At 35.1% G+C, this 24,180-nt stretch overlaps 1 protein-coding gene across 3 annotated transcripts; it reads right to left on the bottom strand.

Annotated features, from left to right (window-relative positions):
- Positions 1 to 498: 498 nt before the first annotated feature.
- Positions 499 to 24,178, bottom strand: CEP44 (centrosomal protein 44). Of its 3 annotated transcripts, XM_059372117.1 has the most exons (13): positions 23,779 to 24,178; positions 22,444 to 22,553; positions 21,524 to 21,555; positions 16,600 to 16,738; positions 13,667 to 13,814; positions 12,396 to 12,542; positions 11,917 to 12,039; positions 8,683 to 8,853; positions 7,473 to 7,679; positions 6,553 to 6,628; positions 1,777 to 1,901; positions 1,486 to 1,523; positions 499 to 715 (listed from the first exon to the last, which is right to left on the bottom strand). In XM_059372117.1, the coding sequence occupies exons 4-13, from the start codon at positions 16,686 to 16,688 to the stop codon at positions 673 to 675; spliced, it is 1,167 nt and encodes a 388-aa protein (XP_059228100.1). In that variant the 5' UTR covers positions 16,689 to 16,738; positions 21,524 to 21,555; positions 22,444 to 22,553; positions 23,779 to 24,178; the 3' UTR covers positions 499 to 672. The 3 variants fall into 3 exon arrangements, with proteins under 3 accessions (XP_059228100.1, XP_059228105.1, XP_059228094.1); XM_059372122.1 differs by lacking the exon at positions 22,444 to 22,553; XM_059372111.1 differs by lacking the exons at positions 21,524 to 21,555; positions 22,444 to 22,553 and having other exon boundaries at positions 23,779 to 24,176.
- Between the last annotated feature and the right edge of the window lie 2 nt (positions 24,179 to 24,180).

Raw genomic sequence — 24,180 nt, 5'->3', positions numbered from 1 at the left:
GTATCTTGTAATATTGGATGGCCACCATCTGTGTCTGTACTGCTGGTCTTAAAATGTGTTATGGAATAGAGCACTAAAATACTCAACACACTTTTCGTGGTGAACTTTCTGACCTGTTGCCAAATACAAAAAGAGCATCAGACTCTCACTTTTTCAATGTTAACTAAAAATGTATTACTGCTTTTTGATTAGCCTAAAATTGTATTTTCATTTCATTGTCAATGAGCATTTTTAACTTTTCATTACAACATATTAGTCAGTACAGATGGCAAGATGGTATGCATGAGAGCCTCCTGGGTACAATACGCAAATCCCAGTTGGAATGTTTCCAACAGGATGTAAACCATGGTCCACAAGGCTGTACTTTAAAAAACATATTACTTAGCACACTGCCAACAAATGTCAACACAAAAACACAGTGGTGTAATGACTTCACTCTCTAAAAGAAATGTACTGGCACATAAGTTTTTCTTAAAAAAGTAAAACCGAGTAAAGAAGTGTAATCATAGCATAAAAAGTATTTATTCAATATTGAAAAAACTCATATACCAAATGAAATTCAAATTCTTCATAAAAACATTGTAGCATATTAAAATTTATAGAGAATTCTTAAAATATACAATATGTACAGTAGCCAAAGTCCTAGAGAAGTTGATGCAGAAAATTCTATAATTAGTGATTTGGACATTTCAGTAACTCTGCGGTTTCTTCAAACCTGCAATACAACAAATAAATCATACTAAGTAAAAAAAAAATTCATAATGAGGCATAGGTTTAAGTGGCTGAAATTAGGCTTTTAACCTAAAATAAATTTCAGTATTTTTCTTATTTAAAGGTATAAACAGTAATTAAGTATATACTATGGCCAGAGGGGAGAAATAGCAACCAAAGTGAATTATGAGTCTTTAATTCTTAAGCCCAAGTTATTTTAATACTTATCAAATTTCAAAAATGATATAGTTCATTAAAGTAGTAGACTTCATAATAATCTTACACAATATCTTCATATTTCCTTTTAATTGCTCTTTAATACCCATTGGTAGTTTCACATTTGTACAAGAAACAAGTATCATTTTTAGTATTGTTTTACCAATAACTGTCTGAAAAACTGGCAATACTCTAATAATATTTAAAATGTCTCCAAACCAACCAGCGACATATATTAAATATTTTACTACATTAGTTATCAAAAGTACATAATACCCTTGATTAACTTTCAACCACAAATATCTTTGCACTGCTTAATCCCACAATTAATTCCATTAACAATGTTTTACATCACTTGTTGGAAACCAAAACAGTGACTCATCTCACAAACACGTAACTGTAGGTGGATTTATTACCCACTGGAGTCCTGAAGGGAATCCCACACCTGATTGAGAGACCTTTAAGGTTTGAAACACACATGCACTTTCCATATATACTGTAATCCTATACAATTCCCTATAGAGAAATGAATTTCTGTTGCCCCTTTCTGTTACTTACATTTTTTTCATCCTTTCCATTTTCTGGATTGTTGTTTCCTTTAATTTAAAAAGCAACAAATTTAGGCAATTTCTCAAAGTAAACCATCATCAAAGATGGACCATGAACATATAAAACACATTCTAAAACATTGCATTAAGTACTATTTACTTATCATAAAGAATTTTTACGAGAGATTAAGATTTACAGTTCCACTATTTTTTCTTGCCAATGGCATCTACAACTAAATCTAATGCTTGCTTGTTCTGACCTTAGAAAGGAAATCATCTAAGCAGTTGCCAGTTTTCTTACCTCTGAATTCTCTTTCAAACCACAGTAACTACCAGCTGAGGTTCTGGGAGTTGAATCTGATGACACTGTATTATAGCCAGAGGATAAAGGAATACTTGTTTGCCTCTCCTTTTTGCTTTTTCCATCTGTGGAGAAATTTATTTTTAGGTTACCTTTTCCTTTCACTGTGGAGTCATATCTAAAAATTTCATGTATATATTGAAGAAAAACAGACATTTTAATATGAAATGACTATTGGTGTAGACCCAGATAAATTTCTATTATTCTTTTAAGATAATGACTTAGACATAGAGATCTAGATGTTCAAAACAGGCCAATAAAAATGACCAAAAGGTACTATTACCTTTATCACAGCAGTCAATTGAATAAATAGGCAAGTTCACAATTTTTAAGTATAAGCTACTGACTCAGGTACATAGTTTTCTTTAAGAGGTGGTAACTATTACTAACACTGACTGTACTTTTTGAAAATCAAGAAACATTGTATCCTAAATATGCATGGAAAAAAAAAGGGGGGGTTTACAGATTTTTTTTTTCCTAAAGAACTGAACAACTTTCCAGTTCCTGTATGCCGATACCATTCATTCAATAAACGATGGTAAAGTTTTCCTACAACTCAATCAATTATAAAACATCATAAATAAGACAGGCTGCTATTAATATTAAATCCAGCCCTATGTTTTAGTCAAGATACATATGGCTCCAAAATCAAGGCAAAAAAAAAAAAAAGACACCCATTTAAGCTAGTATACATAGGACAGTTTACTATAAGCCTACACAGACAACCTCACTTAGGAAAAAGTTTTACCACCTGAGGACAGAAACAACTAGACTTTTACTTTCATCTCAAAGGGAGAAAGGCTCTTTTGTCTACTTCTATTACTTACTTACTCCATTCCTCTGCTTGTTTATCAACATGAATTTGAACAAAATGGCCACCCCATTCCAGGCTCAACATCATTTGACTGACTTAGTATCCTAATTCTAAATCCCCAAGGGAGAGAAAATGATCTGGCTCAACACCTTTTGGATTAGTATTCCCTGGGTTGGGTGTCTACTTTTGATCCAGTTGGGTCGAAATCACATGGTAGATTAGCTACTCCCAGGTCTTTTAGCAGGGGCTGCTGGCAATAGGTAATTTCAAGTAATAACTTGACACTAGGCAGGAACTCTATCTACCACTCCCTACTCTTGGGTTATTTTCTATGAATAGAGAGAAGTGTCCTTGAAAGGGCACTTCTGAATTAAGCTGTTCAAAAATAGGTGGGTTTGAGTCCAAGGACAGGAAATAAAGAGTGGGAAGACAGAGTAGAAGGTGAAGGAATGGCTCTGTCTGCTCTGTTTTCTGGGGCCTAGCCTTGCAGGTATCTATCTAGCCTTCAAGGGTGTACCTCATGATGAGAGAAACATGGTATTAGGCAGGCTAGGGGGCTATTCAGAGAGCCATATACAGCACTCCAGAGATTACAAGGGCATATACTGAACACCAGCCATATGTGATAGCCAGATCAGCTAAGTATGTATTACTTTCTGTGACGATTTTTCCTATTGCATTCCTGAGCCTCTAGTAGAGTCTTCCTTGTACAAAGGTAATGGTTTCTTAGCTGTGCTATGGGAGATTTGAGAAAAGACTGGTAACTAAGCTCAGGCTAGAAAGCAAAGGGGAGAGTAGTGGCCCCAAAGGGGTTTCAGAGTCACCACTAATAGACTTCCGTGAAGAAAGCTGAACTCTAAGATCTAGATTTTCTAGCCAACTCTCGCCACATGACCATTAAGCTTTCACTGCCAACTTTGGAGAATTATGACCTGACTGCATTAAGAGAACTAGTTAGGTCCTTTGCCATTTAACTATACAGGTATCTCCCACTTTGTCAGTTTTCAAATTATGCACTTTGCTTTTAACAAAAGACCCATATTACTATCTATTTGCTAACCAAAAGAAATCAAGGAGGATGTTGACTTTTATGAATAAAGGTGAAAAATGAAAATAGTGTTCAGCATTTGTTTTGCAGCAAGTCATTATAGTGGCCTCACACCCTGAGCAGCGAGAGTGGCCCCGCCACGCGGCTTCCCTGGGAGCTACACTCAGCGGCTCAGCACCAGGCCTCCACAGCTCTGAACTGCTCCTGTGAGCAACTGTGCTTTATCACAATTTAACTGTGCTTCCGTTAGCAAGATGTGTCCTTAGGTATCAGAAAAGTCTAAGAGAAGTCATTTTGGGGTCTGGGAATGGTTAAAGAATTTTTATATAAATTAGTGGTAACTGTTTCTTTGTTTTATGCCATTTAGGCTTATGAAAGTTTTCACAGTAATGCTCTTCTGATAGCAGGGAAACCTGTAATTTATAAACTAGTACTTCCCAATCACGGAAAAAATTATGTCCAACTGATTTCTGGATATTTTGTCTTAAGTATATCATACACAATTTAATATTTTCAAAAATGAACTCATTATTTTTTCCCAAGCCTTCTCTTTAATTCTCTATTTTATTAAGGATTTTATTATTAATTTAATAAATTATATTAAATCATATTATTTAATATTAATCATTAATTCAATAAATTATATTATAAATTGATTTTTATTATTTTATTATTAATAATGCTCTACTTTATTAAAGTAACAATTAGTTACTTTGATAGTTACTTGTATAACCAGCCATACAAGTCAAACATAAGTGATCAGTCTTGACTTTTTCCTCCTCCTTCACCACTTCTACTTCAATCAGCAATCAAGGCCTATCAATTCTAACAGCTAAATAAATTACTTCCTCTTTATTCTATCATAGCCTTGGTAGACACCCCCATTATTCTGAAATAAAGATAAATGAAAGACCCTTCAAATTACTCTCCTTCCCAGTGTTACTTTCCTGTAATGAATCACTATTCTGTTTTAAGATGATTTTTTCCCTGAAACAAATCTGATCATTATTAGCTTTGTTAAAAATCTACACATAAACATGATTTTGTCTTTCTACTCTTCTGCTTCAGTTTCCTTCATATACCCACATATACCCTTCCTTCTAGTCATACTGGAACCACACTCTTGTGATATCATAACTTTATTTTCTTGGGAGGAAAAAGGCACACACACACACACACACACAAACCCAAAGGAAAAACAGAAAGAGCCTCAGTGTCATGGCCTATCTAGTAATTAACAACTAGATCACTGCATCCCCTCCTGAACATAAAAAATTTCACAGAAAATGAACATCATCTGAGGTTACTTCATTACCGTGATGAAACAAAATAAGACTGCTGTCACGTATGAATATAGACAAGGACAGAATGTAAGTAAACACACAAATGACCAGCTATAGTGCTCTCCCACTGAAAATTTCAGCTCTTTTTTTCATTCATTATCAGTCATCAAACTGTTCCTGTTTCCTGACAACACCCAAACTAGAAGAACCCTTGGCTTCTTTAAACTGTCTCCAAAATCACCCCCACATAAGCCCAATCCATAATAAAAACCTCTTCTCACTGATTTTTACCAAGACAGAGAGATGCCTACAGCCATGGACACACTATTTCTGATAAAAGGGAAACAAATCAGGAATTTCACAAAACCATTCCCAACCTAATACTAAAATCAGCTTAGTGAATTATTGCTCTCAACTTCTGAGATATGCTTCCATGTAGCATATATATGTAAGGCGCAAAGTATAAGAATTTATATATAAGTTTGAATATTTTAATTGATCACATTTGGATTATAAGCTTTGAGACCACACATTTACCTTGTTCATAATCTATAACCCATTTCAGATGTGGCCTGTCTGCCCATCAGTCTAAGTCACAGCACAGTGGCTTAAACTTGTATATATTTTAACTAAATGGGCTAAAGCTATGTTCTGTAATAACATTAATAAAATTATAACATGAAAATGCAAAAGCAAAATCAGAAAAGGCAAGGTTTGTCTTTTTTAAAGATTTTATTTATTTGTCAGAAAGTACAAGCAGGAGCAGCAGCAGATAGAGGGAGAAGCAGGTTCCTTCCTCGCTGAGCAAGGAGACCCATGCAGGATTTGATCCCAGGAACCTGGGATCACAACCTGAGCCGCTTAACCAACTAAGTTACCATGCCAGGAAAAGGCAAGGTTTTGCAAATAGCAGGCATTCAGGATTATTTCACTATATAAAAAATTGAGCTCCATTATATACAGATATTGGAGATAGAAATACGGGCCTATTTTCTGCCTGCTAGACAGAATACAAGGTTAAGATCTTCATTTCAAGGACCTCACAGTTAAGCTTTGGAATTTTTTTTTTTTTTTTAAAGATTTTATTTATTTATTTGACGGAGCAAGATCACAGTAGGCAGAGAGGCAGGCAGGGAGAGAGAGAGAGAGGGAAGCAGGCTCCCTGCTGAGCAGAGAGCCCGATGCGGGACTCGATCCCAGGATCTTGAGATCATGACCTGAGCCGAAGGCAGTGGCTTAACCCACTGAGCCACCCAGGCGCCCAGCTTTGGAATTTTTTGAATAAATGAATGACAAATGCAAAGAGGAAATATTTTACCAAATCTGAAATGTGTAGTCTAATAAATTTAGTGCCCAAACCACTATGTCATATAAGATATGTAAGCTGGCGTTTTTTAGCAGTGCTTGGCTTCAGTAGTCTGTAAGTTCAATACTGTTTTTGTTCTAGGGGTGCCACAGTTTCTAAAAAATAAGGCTTGGGAATATAAAAATTATCAAACACCTATGTAAATCATCCTCCTGAAAACTCCTTGCCATACCACCAATACCACTGTCATAACATTAGAACTTACCAGGACTCAGAATATCCATGTCGTTACTAGATTCGTAGTCTTCATTCATTTCACTGAAGTCTATATATTCATTATTCTAGAATAATAAAGATTAGTATTTAGAATAAAATGGAGAGAAAAATGTACTCGTTTTATATTCTTGCTGTTAAGCATAGATATAAAGATGACATGATGAATGTTTAAACATTTTTAACTGAACCAGAAATTGAAATCCTAAGTAAATAAAAAAACAAATTTCTTAGATTTGATAAGACCATGGCAAATTTGGTTAACCATTTCTATGAAATTTATAATTTGATCAGAGTAAATGAATAAAAACAGGAAGTCATGATTTTAATTTTTCCTGTCCATTTTTTCTTTTCCCCATAAAAATAGGCCATTTAGGCTATTAAAGAATATAATCTCAAGCTTCTCATAAAAATCAAACATTAGGGCGCCTGGATGGCTCAATGGGTTAAGGCTCTGCCTTCGGCTCAGGTCATGGTCTCAGGGTCCTGGGATCGAGTCCCATATCGGGCTCTCTGCTCGGAGGAGAGCCTGCTTCCCCGCTCTCTCTCTGCCTGCTTCTCTGCCTACTTGTAATTTCTCTCTCTGTGTGTCAAATAAATAAGTAAATAAAATCTTTAAAAAGAAAATCAAACATTATCCTACCTTATTTTAAATGCTTAGAGCTGTTCAAGTATTAATAGCTCTGAAAGCAGAAGCTAGAGAGTCTTGCTAGGTTATCTTAGTTGATAAAGAGAAAAACAATAACCACAACAGCAACAAAATAGGCTGTATCTAAACAGAGCCTCATTTCAACTAAGTATCCACTACCTTAATATTATCATAATTAGCTTTTCTAAAAAGAATACACACTTTACAATGAATGAAAACTTAATTGTATCTGAGATCCTAGAAATGTTAAGGAAAGAAAATACCTTTTTAGACAGAAGCATTTCTGTTTCAAGAAGAGTGATACGACTTAGAAGATTAGTCCACGTTTTTTCATTTACCATCACTTTTCCTTTCATTTTTTCTTCTAAAGAGTCTAATCTACTCTCTACCAAAGTCAGTTTCTGAAGCTTTTCTTGGCATTCAACAAGCATAGTCTGTAGTGCAGTAATCTCAGGATTGATTTGAACATCCTAAAATGAATAGAGGTTAAAAATTATACTACACCAACTAAAATTCCCTTAAAATTCAATGTATCCCATTTTTCAGTGCACTGTGTTATCTCAGTAGTTAACAGGCAGTATAGTGTGAGAATTGAGTGCTATCTGGAGAGACAGAATGCTCGGACACTGAAACTACCTCATCTGAGGTGTATGACCTTGGGGTCTCAATTTCCTTATATATGTTGAAACAAACAAACAAACAAACAAAAAACAACCCAGTACCTACTTTATGCGGTTCCTGTGAGGATTAAATTAATTTGCATGAAGCTCTTAGAACAATACCTGGTGGTATGAGAAAACTGTCACAAACTTTTTTGTAATAGCCCCTAGCACAAAGCTAAGAGGGAGTGACAAAGAAATGACAGTGTATTAAGACTATTTAGTTTGCTACAAAAAGGAATTAAGCTTCATGACCCTGTGTTAATTTTTATAAGGGACAACTGTCTACTGTGATGTAGAGAAGTTATAAGAAAGAGAAGAAAGAAAAGTTTAAGCAGGAGCAGTGCAGATTAGACACTATAATAGACACACACACAGACACTATAATAGAGTCTGTGACAATAAAGTAATAGGAAAGGTATTCTTAGAGTGAGAGAGGGATGGTGAGGGCCCAAAAAGGAAAATGAAATGGCATGAGTATACTAGTTTCTCCATTCATTAAGGACAGGCATAGATAAACAGAGAACCCTCACTGTACAAAGTAGTATATTACAGTCTCTCACCAGACTGTAAATTCCCTGAATCAGTAAATTCTTACCCGTAACACCTGGTCCAGTACCCTAAACATAAGCAGCAAATAGTATCTGTTGATCCTATACAGTACACTTATTTATTCTTAAATAATGGTAAAAGGTGTTATATTATGATTCGTGACTCAAAAGGTTAGAGGCATTCCAAAGTTTAGATGCTGAAGTTATCATGTACATCAAAGTAAGAAATCCTTGCATCTGTTAAAGAAGAACAAAATTCTTACTTGTTGTTCAGACTTGATTTCAGGGAACTTTACTTCAGGAATCTCTATTTCAGTAGTCTTTAAGTTACACACATCAAATGTTTCACTAACATCTGTTACTGTACTTATCGTATCTTCAGGAATGTTAACACCATCTTCGTTATACAGGTGACGGATCACCACAGCTTTTTTCTGCATAAAGGAAAATACGTCAGAGCTGCTTCAATGGTTTCCTCATAAAGTTATTTTAAACATAGACATAATAACTTTTCAGAAGAAATATCTTTCTTCCCTTTAAGATTTACCAAAGTTTAAATAACATATTAAGGTATATATCAAACACTATTGATTAAACTGTTATTACTATTACTAATATTTTGTGTGATGAAATTGTGGTCCTGATTTTTAAAGCATTCTTACAGACCAGAAAAACTGAAATACCTATTCAATGATGCCTGGGATTTGACTCATATTGTTTCAGATTTGGGGGGAAAGATGCTAGAAAAGTGGTTACAATAAAGATGAAACAAGATTAAGGACGGGCTGGGACCCCTCAGTAGTTCAGGTAGTTAAGAGTCTGCCTTTTGGGGCACCTGGGTGGCTCAGTGGGTTAAAACCTCTGCCTTCGGCTCAGGTTATGATCCTAGGGTCCTGGGATTGAGCCCCACATGGGGCTCTCGCTTAGCAGGAAGTCTGCTTCCTCCTCTCTCTCACTCTGCCTGCCTTTCTGCCTACTTGTGATCTCTGTCTGTCAAATAAATAAATAAAAATCTTTAAAAAAAAAAAATAGAGTCTGCCTTCAGCTCGGGTCATGATCCCAGGGTCCTGGGATCAAGTCTCACAACAGGCTCCTTGCTCAGCAGGGAGTCTATTTCCCCCTCTGCCTGCTACTCCCCCTGTTCCTGCTCTCTAACAAATAAATAAAATCTTTAAAAAAAAAAAAAAATTAAGGAGGGGTTGATCAACTTCTAATAGTGGGAATAGGTAATTTTTAAAAGATTATTTATTCATTTATTTGACAGAGAGAGAAAGAGAGCAAGCAGGGTGAGTAGCAAGCAGAGGGAGAAAGAGAAGCAGGCTTTCTGCTAAGCAGGAAGCCCGATGTGGGGCTCAATCCCAGGACTTGGGATCATGACCCAAGCCCAAGGCAGATGCTTAACCAACTGACCTACCTAGGCTCCCTGGGAATGAGTACTTTTATGAATGTTTGGAACATCCCATAATAGGTTGCCACATAATTTACATATAAATAATCAAGAACTGGCTCCGTGAAGAGAACCATTGCAATTTTTTTTCTAATAAACAAGCCAGAAAATATTAGACCTTCATCTAATAATTCAAACTTAATAATGACAAAGAGAAAGTCCTAAGAATAAGGCATGAGGTCAAACTACGCACTCACACAAGCCTTTTCTGCCTACTTCCTCTACTACAGACAGACTGCATATGCACCACAAAGATGTCATATAATGTACGATAGAATTCACAAATCATACTCTACAGAGAAGATACTGGGAAAAGAAACCATTTGCTTTAGTACTGACTCAATCTCTACCCATAAGGTAGTGACTCAAACTTTTCTAAGTTGGAAAGATTATTTATTTCCAACTTCTCTAAGTTGGAATACTTTTAAAATTTACTCAAATTTCTGTTAATTAAAGATCTGGGGCACTGATTAAATTTTGATTAATAGGGAGACCTGGGTGGCTTGGTTAAGCGGCTGCCTTTGGCTCAGGTCATGATCCCAGGGTGCTGGGATCGAGCCCTGCATCGGGTTCCCTGCTCGTCAGGGAGCCTGCTTCTCCCTCTGCCTCTGCCTGCCACTCTGCCTTCTTGTGCATCCCCCACCTCTGACAAATAAATAAATAAATAATCTTTCTAAATAATTAAATAAATAAATAATTTTTATTGATGACAAAAAATACTTTGTTCTAAGAAAACTAAAATAAACTTAATGCCTTTACGTTTTGCACCTTATTGGGGCAATTTAGATCATTACTCAGCCCCAAAACTGAAATAGAAGATTGAAAAATATATTTAGTTTGATCAGCTCATACTTAGTAAGTGCTTACAATGTCTGTGCTAAGCACAGGAAGGTTACAAAAAAAGCTGTATAATAAAATTCCTGTTCATATAAATTCTAGTTGGGGAGGGACACTATGTATATAAACCATTTAGAAATTAGAAAATAAAATCATATAAAACTAACAAGAGTTATATAAGTTAGAGATTCAAGTTTACAAGAAGTATGGGCACTTATTCAGAAACAATGTGTCTTTTAATTCCTTTTCTTATTGCTCTTTTACATGTTGCAAAATGGTTATATTTTATCTCAGCCAGAAGCTATTCATTTCTTTGACCTAATTACACCTTGATTATTTGATATTCTATCCTTCAATTTCAGAAATGGTTTGCCCAAAGTGAAAGACAGCTGAAAATATACTAATTGTTATAAAGTAATATTTTGGCCTTAATGTCTCTTGGAGATAGAAAAGCTATCTCTAAAGGCATTAGATTCATTCATCCACTAGTGCTCGAAGGAGACAAGAGTAGGTTATTTATTAACAACAACAAAAAATGTTCAAAAACCTAACCCAAAACCAGATTATATGTGTAGGGACTATCAATCACTGGATAATATATACCCCTGGTATAAAAATATGAACATATGCAAATGAATCATCATAACCTATCACTATAAGTAATGGTATGCTCTTCAAACATTCCCATGTTTTCAAAAAACTAGATAATAATTAAGAGTACATGTCAAGACCACATAACATAGCCTTCCCAAATCACTGTTATTCTACCTGGGCAATGAGACAGAAGTAAGCATTCGAAACATAAAGAGAAACATTCGTCAATTTTACAACTCTAATCTCTTAAAATGTGAGGACTGTCCTCTGGATAATATGGTATACATTGTTAAAAATCTTTTACTATATCTGATTATTTTTTAAAGATTTTATTTATCTGTTTGACAGAGAGAGAGATCACAAGTAGGCAGAGAGGCAGGCAGAGAGAGAGAGGGAGAACCAGGCCCCCACCGAGCAGAGAGCCCAATGAGGGGCTTGATCCCAGGACCCTGAGACCATGACCTAAGCTGAAGGCAAAGGCTTAACCCACAGAGCCACCCAGGCACCCCTGACTAAAATGTTTTACTAGGCTAGCTACTAGTCAGAAAAGTGAAACTCGTACACTGATTAATTAGGTAGATAATTCTTAGCACCGACACATTTTCTTCTATTTTCCTACCTTTCCTGAAGTCATAAACCTGCCAGTGATGTCAATGCCAACAGGTTCTGTAGATGTCTTCTCAGTGCTTGAAGAAGGTTCTGACTTAACAGAACTGACTTTCTTTCTCTGTTGTGAGGGAATCTTAAAAAAAAATAAAATATTAAAGACTTTATGTGAAAGCTGCCATATATTTAAATTATATTATTTAAATTTTCATATATGAAATACAGCTGCCAAATGATAAGAAACTAATGAGACATACATGTCTTTTGAAAACTAAGATGTGAAGAAAATGTGTTGTCAGAACAGTTAGCTTAGGACTAGTAGCTCAAAGTCACAAATGTGTAAAAACAGGTAACCAGTATTTAAAGCAAACATTCAGGTGTACGGTTATCCAGTAACTGTACATCTGTGTTAGTTTCCTATCTAGGGTACTGACTTCATACATTAAAATACTGGGCTACTTGGAGTAAGTTAAAATCAATTAACAAAATTACCTTCTCAAGGCTACTCAATTCCTTGTGCTTTTTCATCACGCAATTCAAAATATCACAAACAATCTGAATTTTCCATTCTGCAAATCCACACTGGAGAAACTGCTTTTTTGTCAAGATTGGTTTATAATTAAATTGATCACGAAGAAGCTGTAAAGAGGGAATAGACCAAAATCCAAAAATCATAAATGGCCACCCAGTCAGGAATGTAATAACACCTTTGAGAGGAAAAGAAGGACCAAGCCATTAGATTAAGGGTATTAAAGAGATTCATAGGGGTGATATGAGTCATAGGTAGGAGATAGGTATTTACATAGGAAACAGCTAGTTAGGAATTAGCAGAGAATAGATGACTGTCTAGGCAGATGAAAAAATATAGACAATGATCAAAAAGTTCAAATAGCCTCATTGGTACTAGAAAACTCCTTAACTTACTAGATAATAAAGAATAATACCATACGGATGTCACAAAAATCATAATTTAATTCCTCCACAACATGGTCAGTGGGTCTCTGTGTTTCAATGTCTCGTTTGTAAAGTAAAAGAAATAGACTAGACCAACATTTTTCAAAGCCTACATTGTAGAACGCTAGGATTTCTTAGAAGTGCCTCTTAGGTTTCCATGGAAGCTTGCTGGGGGTTAGAGTCAAAGACAGGGAAGACTAAAAAGAGACTCTACACATAAAAGGTACCATTTCATCAAATGCAATTCATTATTTATAAAAAATTAGATTTGATAAATGGGTTTTATTATTTTAACAGAAGTGAGAAAACCAGTGCTTGAGTAAAAATTAATGATAATATGGAGGTATTTTTTAATCGTGAGATTAAGTTCAGTGTACATACAGTATAAATATAGATACTGGACTAGGTATAAGACATACTCCCAGACATCAGTGAACATAAAATCTCAAAGCTGTAGTTTCCTCTTACTAATTATGGTAATTACAATTCTATAAACTACAAATTTTACTCAATAAAGTCACATTTCTAAATTCTGCCGATATGCCAAATTTTACTAAAATTCTGATATAAAAAGAGCAAATGGTAACCAATGACAAGTTTTTACCAACTGCCACTTATTAGATTATAAAACATAATGGGACTTAAATTATCTTGATTATAATAGGGACTGCGTCTAAATGAGAAATACATATCAAAATACTGTCAAATAGATGTGGTTCACATATAATTAAGGGGTTATAAAACATTACTCTTAAAAAAAAAATCATTCAATGACTTCTGAAAGAATTATTTCATAAACTAAAAAATACCTTATAGACGGTATCTATAAAGCGCAAGTCATTCTTCGCTATGAGCTCTATATTGGATTCCATCAGAAGTTCTGCTACATAAGGTGAATATGAGGTAAGGGAATAGCTGATGATGGGCAAAGATGCTGCAGTATCTCCCTTTACCAAACTGTTCAGGAGAAAAGGGAAAGATATTTAATGAGCATAATACCACAAACTCAGATAAGAAAGGGAATATAAAATATGGTGTCAATAATTTGTAAATTAACACTACAGCCAAATAATTAGGAGATACACAAAACCCTTTAGATTCCATCTCCTACTCTAACTCACTATAGCCAAGTTACTATGAAATAAGTTCATTTACTTAAACAGTTAACTCTTTAGTAATAGTATAGTTTATATACCACAGTATTTGAGTTTCCAAAGCTTAGCCTTACTTGATCAGTCCATTTTCTCTAATTAAACAAATATACCACTTGAATATACTTGCAAACACTTGTTATATTACCTCATTTGCTCTTTATAATAAACCTGCAAGGGTAAACAGGGCTGGAAAAAGCATCTACTGTAACTCGGCCGATTAGTTTGCAATCCTCCACTTGTATCAAGCTCAGCAGAAATCTGTGCCTTGGTAGAGTATGCTAATTTCTCCAGCCTAGAAAGGTATCCCATCCTTCTTGGCCTGTTATTCCCTCTTATGAACTATTTGGCAGATCTCAAGCCTCCCAGTGAGCCACCCTCAATTTTCTGATCCACACTGATATCTCACAGAATGAGTCCCAGGGCATTCAGTGTCTGATGCCTTATGCTCTGTCTTGTACTCTTTTCTACTTGTCTACATGTGGACCTTATTTTCTCAATGTGAAGTACCTTCACTGATTCTCCCACAACAAAGCAAGGAGGTATTTCTTCAATTAGCCAGTTATATGTGTTCGACTGAAGTAAAAATGCACTTATAAAAAACATTCGTTTTCCACAAAATTCAAGACATACATAAATTTCCCCATCCTCACCTGAAACTTTTTTAAAAGGCAGAGAACAAGTATACAATGATAAAATAACATTTTATTTTTCAGGACAAATATAATTGTTTCTTTTACACTTATGCATATGATAATACTCTACCCAATGAGAAAACTATTCTAGCAACCTTGGAAAATAGGAAATGAAAATAATACTTTTGAACAGCAAAATCTGTCCATTTTATGCACATTATGACTAGAAGACAGCCAGGGTCTACATTTAATACCACTTGTTTTAATTCAAAAATCTTGATTATCTAGTTTCTAGGGAATTTGATTAGAAATAGTAATAAACAGTTATTATAAACTAGTAGACTAACAAACAGGAGATGCTGAGAAAAAGGTTAAAAATGAGTAAGAAATATAAGAATCAAAACACGTGTGGTGGAGTGTGTATGTGGGTGAGGGGGGGCACCCTGAATAAGCAGCTGCAAGTAGTGTGACTTATTTCAAAAGACCCTGCAGAGTACTATGTTGTGAAACAGTCTAAAAAATATTATTCTTAATGATACTCCTGAGTCAGTATATAATATACTGATATTTATATAATATAAATCAAATATTAAATTTCAAACTCAAAAGATAGGGGAATAATTGGTTCATTTTCCAAGTATTCCTATCCAGAATGTATCTTAAAATGATGCTTCAAATAGGAAGAAGAAAATGTGGCTATTCAAACTGGTTAAGTCTCAGCGAGACAACAACATAGCATGTCCCTGTGTTAAGGAAGCAGGATCTGATTGGTACATGCTGTGGAGCAACTTCTGATTCTCACACAGAAGGCCTGGAATCGGTCTTTAGAGCTCAACTTTCTCCCATGGTCTTCATTATCCTTTCATTTTGCCATCTCTTGGGGTTAGCTCTCCCTATGGTCCATCCACATGTATACGTAAAGCACACCCCTAGAACATCCACCCTTACATGTAAAGCACATTATTCTAAGATTCTCTTTTTTTACTGTTTTAACTAATTTTACTCTACTACTTGAACATATAGTTAATCTGGACTTGTCACTTGACACTTATTCATTGAATGTCTAGTTAGCTCTAAAGGCACAATTCTAAATGTGGGGATACTGCAGTGAACAAAACAAAGTCCCAGTCTTCAGCTTATACTCTAGTGGGGAATACTTTATTTGACAGAGGGAGACACAGCAAGCGAGGGAACACGAGGAGGGGGATTGGGAGAGGGAGAAGAAGGCTTCCCGCTCAGCAGGGAGCTGGACAGACGTGGGGCTTAATTCCAGGACCCTGGGATCATGACCTGAGCCAAAGGCAGATGCTTAACGAGTGAGCCACCCAGGCGCCCCATAGTGGGGAATACTTTTAATCAATAATCCCAGGTAAGAAGAGAAAAGAAATATGAAGGGGTAGATGATGAGAGTACCATATTTAGATCAGCATGAACATAGAAGAAATGCAAGTTGCTACATACTATAAAAGCAAGTAAGTCATATTTGGAAAGTGAAAACTACAGCAAAAGGTTCAAGTGGGGTCTATTAAATGAGTTAGCTTAATAACAGTCTTAGCATGTGGTGTAAGTTGTCATAAGAAACCCATCAACTAGAATCTTCCAAATCAAAAATACCATCTAACTGAATGTGAGAGGATAGAAAATTATTTAATTATTGAGATCCATTATACTTTAATGAGTTTACAAGTTGTACAGAAACCATACCTTGTACAGCTGTATTTCGTGGTTCTACTTCTAAAAGGTGTTTTAAACCTCTTGAGTTATAATTTTTCACTGACTCATACTTAGCAAAAAAATCCTATAATTCCCTGCCTTCTAAAACATTTTAATCATTTCCAGGAAAATGTTTTAAACAACCCAGTAAAACCTGTCTCCACTTAGATACACCCTCAATGTCCAATCTTAATTCAAATCATTATCAAAAAGAACACAAATTAAGTTTGATATATAGCTCACCCAACACAATCCACCTCTTGAGGATAATTTAGTGAACGAAGAACTTGTTCTAGGTTCCGTAAGCTTCTTTTTAAGTCACCTGTTGCCATTATTTAACATTACATTCGGCTCCAGCTTTTGAAATACTCTAATATTTCACCTAAAAATAAAAATCCATAAAACACTGGTTAAGTCTATTTCTGAATCTTTTATATTTTGTTCACATCTCTTACATGCGCTTACTATACTCATCTTAGCTATTTCTCCACTAACATCTTCCCTACTGGTCCAGTGCTATCGTCTATCTACAGTATATTCCCAAATGTAAGATAATGCATTTTCCCCAAATACTTTTTCCTTACAAAAAAAGAAAGTTTGCCTTATGTTCATATTCTTACAATGTGTCTCATGATATTCTCCCTAATAGTTTATTTTTAACAAAGTACCATTTGGGGAGAGAAATCAACCTAAAATAATCTCCATCAATGACTATCTTAGATGCTTATAATCGTTACATAATAAGATCAGTAAAAAATGAAGACAAAGGAATTTATTACAGATTTAGTCATTATTCCCAGGGCTTTGATCTCATATAGTTGCCAATAAGATGTTTTGTTTAAAAAATAAAAATAGATTAGTAAAAAAAAAAAATTAGAAATGCTTGTAAAATATGGCAGATTAAATGCATGTTATCTTTATTTCTTTTGTTTAACATCACTAAAATGAAAGTAAATGATTAAAAACCATATACACTCAACAGGGCAAAATGAATTAGAGGGGATTCCACATGACAGAAAGTATCAACAAAGTTTTGGAAGATGGACAGCAGATGATTAAGTGAAAACCAACCTAGCAAAGTAGAGACAGGCTAATTTTATCTGTCCATTTAAGAGGAAACAAACAGCCGCAAGATAAGTCCAGAAATGAAGGGCCTCTAATGCTTATGAAAGGCTAAGGGGTAAGGCCAAGGGGGTTGAAATAAGGATGATTACTTGAAAGTCCAGGTAGGAGCTGCGAAACCCTAGATTTTTATTTTCTCTCCCCCCATACCCCATCCCACATACGTGGTTCAGCTAGGCAACTATCTCTCTGCTTCCCCAGGATTACCAATGAGCTTTTAGATAATATCAGATCATTATCAAATTTTTAAAAAATAAGTTGTATTTCACTAAATTTTAAAAATTCTTTCCTAAAAAAGACATTGTCAAGAGAATGAAAAGATAGTTCACAGACTGGGAGAGAATATTTACAAAAATACATATTGAATAAAAGACTTGTTCCCAAAATATACAAATAACTCCTATAGGAGCAAGGGAAAAAAAAAAAACCCAACCAATTAAGAAATAGGCAAAACATCTGAACATTCATCTCACCAAAGAAGACATACAGATAACAATAATAATATAAGATGCTCAGTCTTACATATCATCAGGTGATTGCAAATTTAAAAAAAGAAAGAGAGAGACCTATTATAATGGCTAGAATCCAAAAAACTGATGATACCAAATGCATATGGGATATGGAACAACAGAAACTCTCACTTATTGCTGGAATAAATGTAAATGGTATAGTCATTTTGGAGGGCAGTTTAGCAGATACAAAGCTAAATAGTCTAACCAATACAATCAGCAATCAGGTAAACAAGGTATTAACCAAATCAAACTTAAAAAGTATGTACCTATAACATCCTGCACACGAATGTTTATAGCAGCTCTATTCATAATCACCAAAAAGTGAAAGCAACCAAAATGTCCTCCAATTGGTGAATCGATGAAAAGAATCATGGTACATCCATACAACAGGATATTAAGTCAGCAATGAGGAAATGAGCAGCGACAAAAAGACATGGATGGACCTTAGTGCATCTTCCTAAGTGAAAGAAACCAGTCTGAAAAGATTATATACTGTACGATCTTAATTATATGACATTCTGGAAAAGGCAAAACTGTAGTGAAAGTGAAAACAATACACCCCCCCAAGGACTCAGAGGGAAGGAGAAGAGAGGGCTGAATAAGTAAACGTAGGAAAAATTTTTAGAGTAGTGAAAGTATTCTGTATGATACTGCAGTGGTATATACACAACAGTATGCATTTGTCAAAACCTATAAAACAGGATAGCACAAAGAGAACCCTAATGTATGCAACCTTTAAAAAACCATTTAGAAGCTGGGAGAAAACCTCATAGAAGAGGATGCATGGAAAAGATGTTAACTAAGTAACTTTGGAAATGAGTGCAAGGCTAAAGACAAAACCACATGCATATAAACGCTGTATGCTGGTTTATAAACTATATCTAAGTTTAGAAAGTTGTTTCCCATTTACTTATGCATTAATTCTGATACATCTGTGCATGAGTTACTACAATCCCAGTAACACACACTGGGAACTGAAAAATTAAGTAAAACAAGGCAGAACAGAAGTAACGTTTCTTATTGCTAGAGTAGGAATTTATAGATCAGAAGAGACTAGAATGAGCCATGCCTGCCTAATGCATTAGTTAGAAAATTCCAGTATAAACTCATGTTCAGCTTAATATAGATACAAACAGTTATATACTGTATTTCTCCATAAGTGTATATAGACAGCTAGTATATATACATATTGCCTTCCTCTTCCAGCTGAAAGTGATTAAAAGCAACAACACCCCAGCAGTAAAGAACACACACCTCACATTCAAATCTTAGTGTGTATAATGTTCTCCAATAAAAGGAACCAGGACTCCCTGTAGAAATGGTAAATTCTAAGGCTGGGACAGAACATATATAAGATGAGTCTAAAGTAATACATAGTTCCAGAAAGTGAGAAAGTATACACAAAATAAACCAATCCCAATGTGATGGGGGTATGTCAACAGGACACAGGAGACAAATGAAACAGTTCCCAATGGTCAAAAGTAAAACTATCTGAAGGACAAAATGAATTGAATACTATTGGACTATAATCCAAAGTATAAGCAAAACAAAAAATGAATTACTATAATGTCAGTGCATTAACAAGTAAAAGAGAAAGTGTTATCCTACCAATACATTTCATAAAATTCAACATTCACGCATAATATAATTCTTAGGACATTAGAAAAGAAGGAATTGTGTGCATTTGATAAAGGATATCTACCAAAAAACAAACAAACAAACAAACAAACACCTACTGCAAACATCATGCTTTATGGTGAAATAAAGGAAACTTTCTTCCCAAGACTGAGAATGAATTTTGTTCCCTCTCATCATTTCTCTTTAACCTTGTACTAGAGGTTACAGATAGTACAAAAATGCAAGAAGAATATATAAAAGGAATAAATGCTAAAAAGGAAGAAATAATATTGCCCTAATTCACAGATGACATAACTGTATATAATCAGAGTCCAAAAGAAATAAGTGAATTTAGCAAGACTGTTGGGTAGAAGGCCAATACATAAAAACTAGTTGTACTTCTCTGTATCCCTCAAGTTAATTGTATAATTTTAAAAACAGATTTTCTATGTATAAATCAAGTATCCTCAAAAGTATCACAAACATCTGAATAAACCTAGAAAAGATGTATAAGACCTCAAAACAAAAAACCCTAACTTTACTGAGATGAATTAAAGAAGGAGTAAATAGAAAAAATATACAACCTCTTTAAGGATTGGAAGACTCAAAAAATTGATCCACAGATTCAATGAATTTCCCCCAAAACTCTCAAGGTTTTCTTTTTTTTAATGGAAATTGACAAGCTGATTTGAAAATGTATCCAGAAATGCAAAAGATAAAGGATAACTATCAATCTTGATAAAAATCAAAATTGGAGGACTTAACCACTGGATATCAAGACTCATTATAAAGTTACATTTGGAATTAGTGAAAACGTACTAATAAAACAATGGAACAGAAGAGTCCAGAAAAAGACAATGCTTATATTGACACTAGATTTATAACAAAGTTGATGCTGAGTAGCCCTGGAGAAAAGATGGTCTTTTTCAATAAATGGTACTGGATCAACTTAATACCCAGATAGAATAAATAAATCTTGACCCCTTGATGTAAATGGCACCTCATATCTTTTACCAAATTAATTCCAGGTTTGTTGAAGATCTAAATATAAAATGTAAGACAACCAGGCTTGCTGGAGATCATAGAGAAGACTATCTTTGATCTTTAGGTAGAGAAAGATTTCTTATCTTAAAACTGTTAAGATGAATCACATTAAAATTAGCAACACTGTTCATCAAAAGACCCCTTCAAGAGAGTAGAAAGATAAACCACTGAGAGAAAATGTTTCTATAGAACTATAAAACCAACAAAAGAAATTCATATCTAGAATATGTAAAGAATTCCCTTCAAAGCAATAAGAAAAGGAAAGACAATAATAGAAAACGGGAAAGAGACCCGAACAAGAACTTCACAAGAGTAAATATGTGAAAAGATATGCAATCTTATTTATCATTAGGAAATTCCAAACTAAATCCAAAATGTGAAACTACAGAACATATGAAACTCATACAATGCTCTGGAAGGGTAAATTAGTATAATTACTTTAGAAAACTTTATGGTTCTATATACTAAAGCTGACATATAAAGGGCCTATGAAACAGAAATACAACTCCAGAGAACATATATATGAAACAGTATGGTATGTATATATGCACCAAAAGACAGAAACAATATTTGAGATTTTAAATACAATAGTTTTTTAAATTCCAAAGAAAACACCATAAAATTATATTTTTAAATGACTCATTGCATGGCGTAGGGCTTTCATTAGATTCTCGAAGATTATTCTCAAAAGAGGTTCATATAATAAATAAATATTGATAGGTAATTAAATGGTTAAGAATCTGCTAGAAAGAGCTAAAAGGCTTCTAAACTAAGTTTAGTCAATCAGTAAGGCAGTGCCCAATAACACACTTAAAAAGATCTATTTGTAACTGTCCATGGACACTCCATAGCAGGAAAATATATAACAATACCTTGAATAATGAATCCTCTGGGAATGAAGCTCCTTTACAATGAAGTCATTGACATTAAAAACAAACAGAACAATTCATAAATCAGGTAGAGTTAGTATAATCTTTTTCCCCAGTCAACATTCTAGCAGTTGCACAGGATACAAAATATTCCCTTACACACTTTCTCTGTATTTATGTATAACTAGAGGTAATAAGGTCAGGAATTTGCAAATCCCAAATTTAGTAGGCTTTCTATTTTAAGCCCATGGCCACCAAATTCTGCTTCCCCACCTCTTTAGGAACACAGTACCTTCCTGTTCCAAGACTCCGCTCCTTTACCAACATAGTAAAGAACAGGTTATTGAGTATAATTTATATGTTCATGCACGGATTCTAGTCAGTATTTTTCAGTTAATCAATTACTACTAAATATTCACATTTTTAGGTAGAGGGAATGTCTGCCAAATGGGAGATAACAGGAAAAAGAAGTGATCCTGAAATCACATTATACAAAACATTAGCCAAGAAAATAAGCCTTATTAAATATCTTTTAAGATGACTAGGGGATAGATGGACATAAGAAAGCAGTAAGAAAGGAATTCCCGAGACCAGCCTTTACTTTCCTGGGAAAGATGAAATGGGAATTAATCTGGTTGTAACTGCAAAATATATGTATTCTTAGGTACTGCCACTGTCCAATATAGTAATTATTGTATTAAGTTCCAGACCCACCTATCTTAATATGACTCTTCTAGGGGTACCTTTTCCTAAGACATTCTGTAACTTTAATATAAATTGTATCTCCCTCTGTAGACTTTAATTCTTCCAAATATATATTCCATGTTTTTAGTACATGTAATTTTGTTTTACTTAGCACTTTATGGTGTCTTTCCCTTCTCTGAAGTCCTGGAACATAGATCAATGTCTCATATTATTTCTACCTCTGAGAATGGACTTTCTGACAACAAAGTATGTCCTTGGAACACATCCTCTTCAGTATCAGCAGAATAAATATTTTTGAAGAAGAGTAAGATACAAGTACAGGTTGGATCTGTAGGTGAAGGAGGTAAATAATAGAACAGGATAGAAAAAATAAAGGGATTAAAAAGAAGTGAGTATTATACAAAAAAATGATAGCCACTATTCTACATTTTCATGAGACTTTGCTAAATCTACTATGAAACTGAAAAACACTAAAACCAAGATATTAAGACAATCTACAAGTCATGCACATTTTAGCACAGTACTTTCAGAAATGAAAAATAACTTACTTTTTAAAAAGGATTAATATTTTCACTTTATAGCCCTTATTAAAAGAAGTTAAGGGGAAAGAGCCATTACTCTGCTTGTAGCATAGTTTCAGCCATTAAGATGGATTCAATATTGCTTCCCAGAATCCTCCAGAGAATTTTCTCTGCAGGTCAGACCTGCTCAACTATACTTATTGGGGAGATATAGTGAAAAGGGTATACAATAGCAGTTTACGATTTTTAATCTAGCTCAATCTCATTGTGATTGTAAGTCTTAAATGATTCCTCCCAATGGAATGCCATTGAACTCAGAGTGATTTTTTTCTTCAGAACAAAGCAAGTACACTGACTTTAATTATTATAGTCCATGGCTAAGAGTTTGTGACGTATCTTACAACACTACGTATTATCTAAAAACCGTGTATCAAAAATAGAGTAGATAGGGGTAAAGTTCAGTTTATGAAATTTGCTCAAAATGCAGTAGGGGAAATACTGTTCTAAGAGTTACGTAGAAAGGTCTGGAAAAGGAAAAACACAAAAGATTGGGCGAAAAACAATGGGGGCCCGGGACAAGAATATAGCTCAATAGTATTGCTGTGTTCACATATAAAACTGCTCAAAATACAAAATATTTGTGGATAATTTTAGAAAAATAGTCTTGTGTACCCATAATTTCGGAATCAAAATGCCAAGATGCATTTTCTTCGCAGCGAGAGGGAAAAACTGTTAAGTTGTCTAGAAGGCAGAGATATAAGGAAACTCAAAGAAATGCGGGCAAGAAAAACTCACTACTTCGACCTCTTCTACTCAGCGTTTCGGAGGAGTAGGATCCTTTCCTCAGCTCATAGGTTCCAACTGAAGGAATCGGTCAGTAATTTCCCAACCCTACCCTAAACTAAGAAAATTAGATGCCATGATTCTTCCTATTTCGCTGTTTATCATTACGCTATACCAGTTGGGTTTATAGGCAAGGCATATCTAGGGCTCTCCTCCCTCCATTTGATTTAAAAGGATGAAAAGGCAGACCTGGTCATTTGCTCCCTTCCATGGTTTCGGTAAGGGCTACGGAGACAGGCTTCTTCCCCTGCTTAACCTGGGGCGCACTCTCGCCAGCTTCCCCAGCAGCCGCCAAGCAAAGAGGGCCCCGAAGGCCTCTGGCCCCTCACAGCCGGGAGAGAGGGAGGTAGCATATGCGACCAGATAGCCACCGGAGCCCAGCCTCCAGCAGCTACTCGCTGCAGCCGGACACCTGCACCTCCGCGCACCCCTCGAGTCGACCGTTGGTATTTAAACAGTGGGTCAAAGCCCGCCACGCGCCGCGGGAAGACCTTCAAAGCAGCCAGCTCCTCGGTGCTTCACGATTCCTCGCTGCAGATTCCACACCACCTTTGTCCAGACCGCTGAGGAAACTTGACTCTGCGGAGAGGA

This window comes from Mustela nigripes, chromosome 1, assembly GCF_022355385.1.
Source record: "Mustela nigripes isolate SB6536 chromosome 1, MUSNIG.SB6536, whole genome shotgun sequence".
Taxonomy (NCBI): Eukaryota; Metazoa; Chordata; class Mammalia; order Carnivora; family Mustelidae; genus Mustela; species Mustela nigripes.
This window is presented reverse-complemented; position numbering and strand designations above follow the sequence as displayed.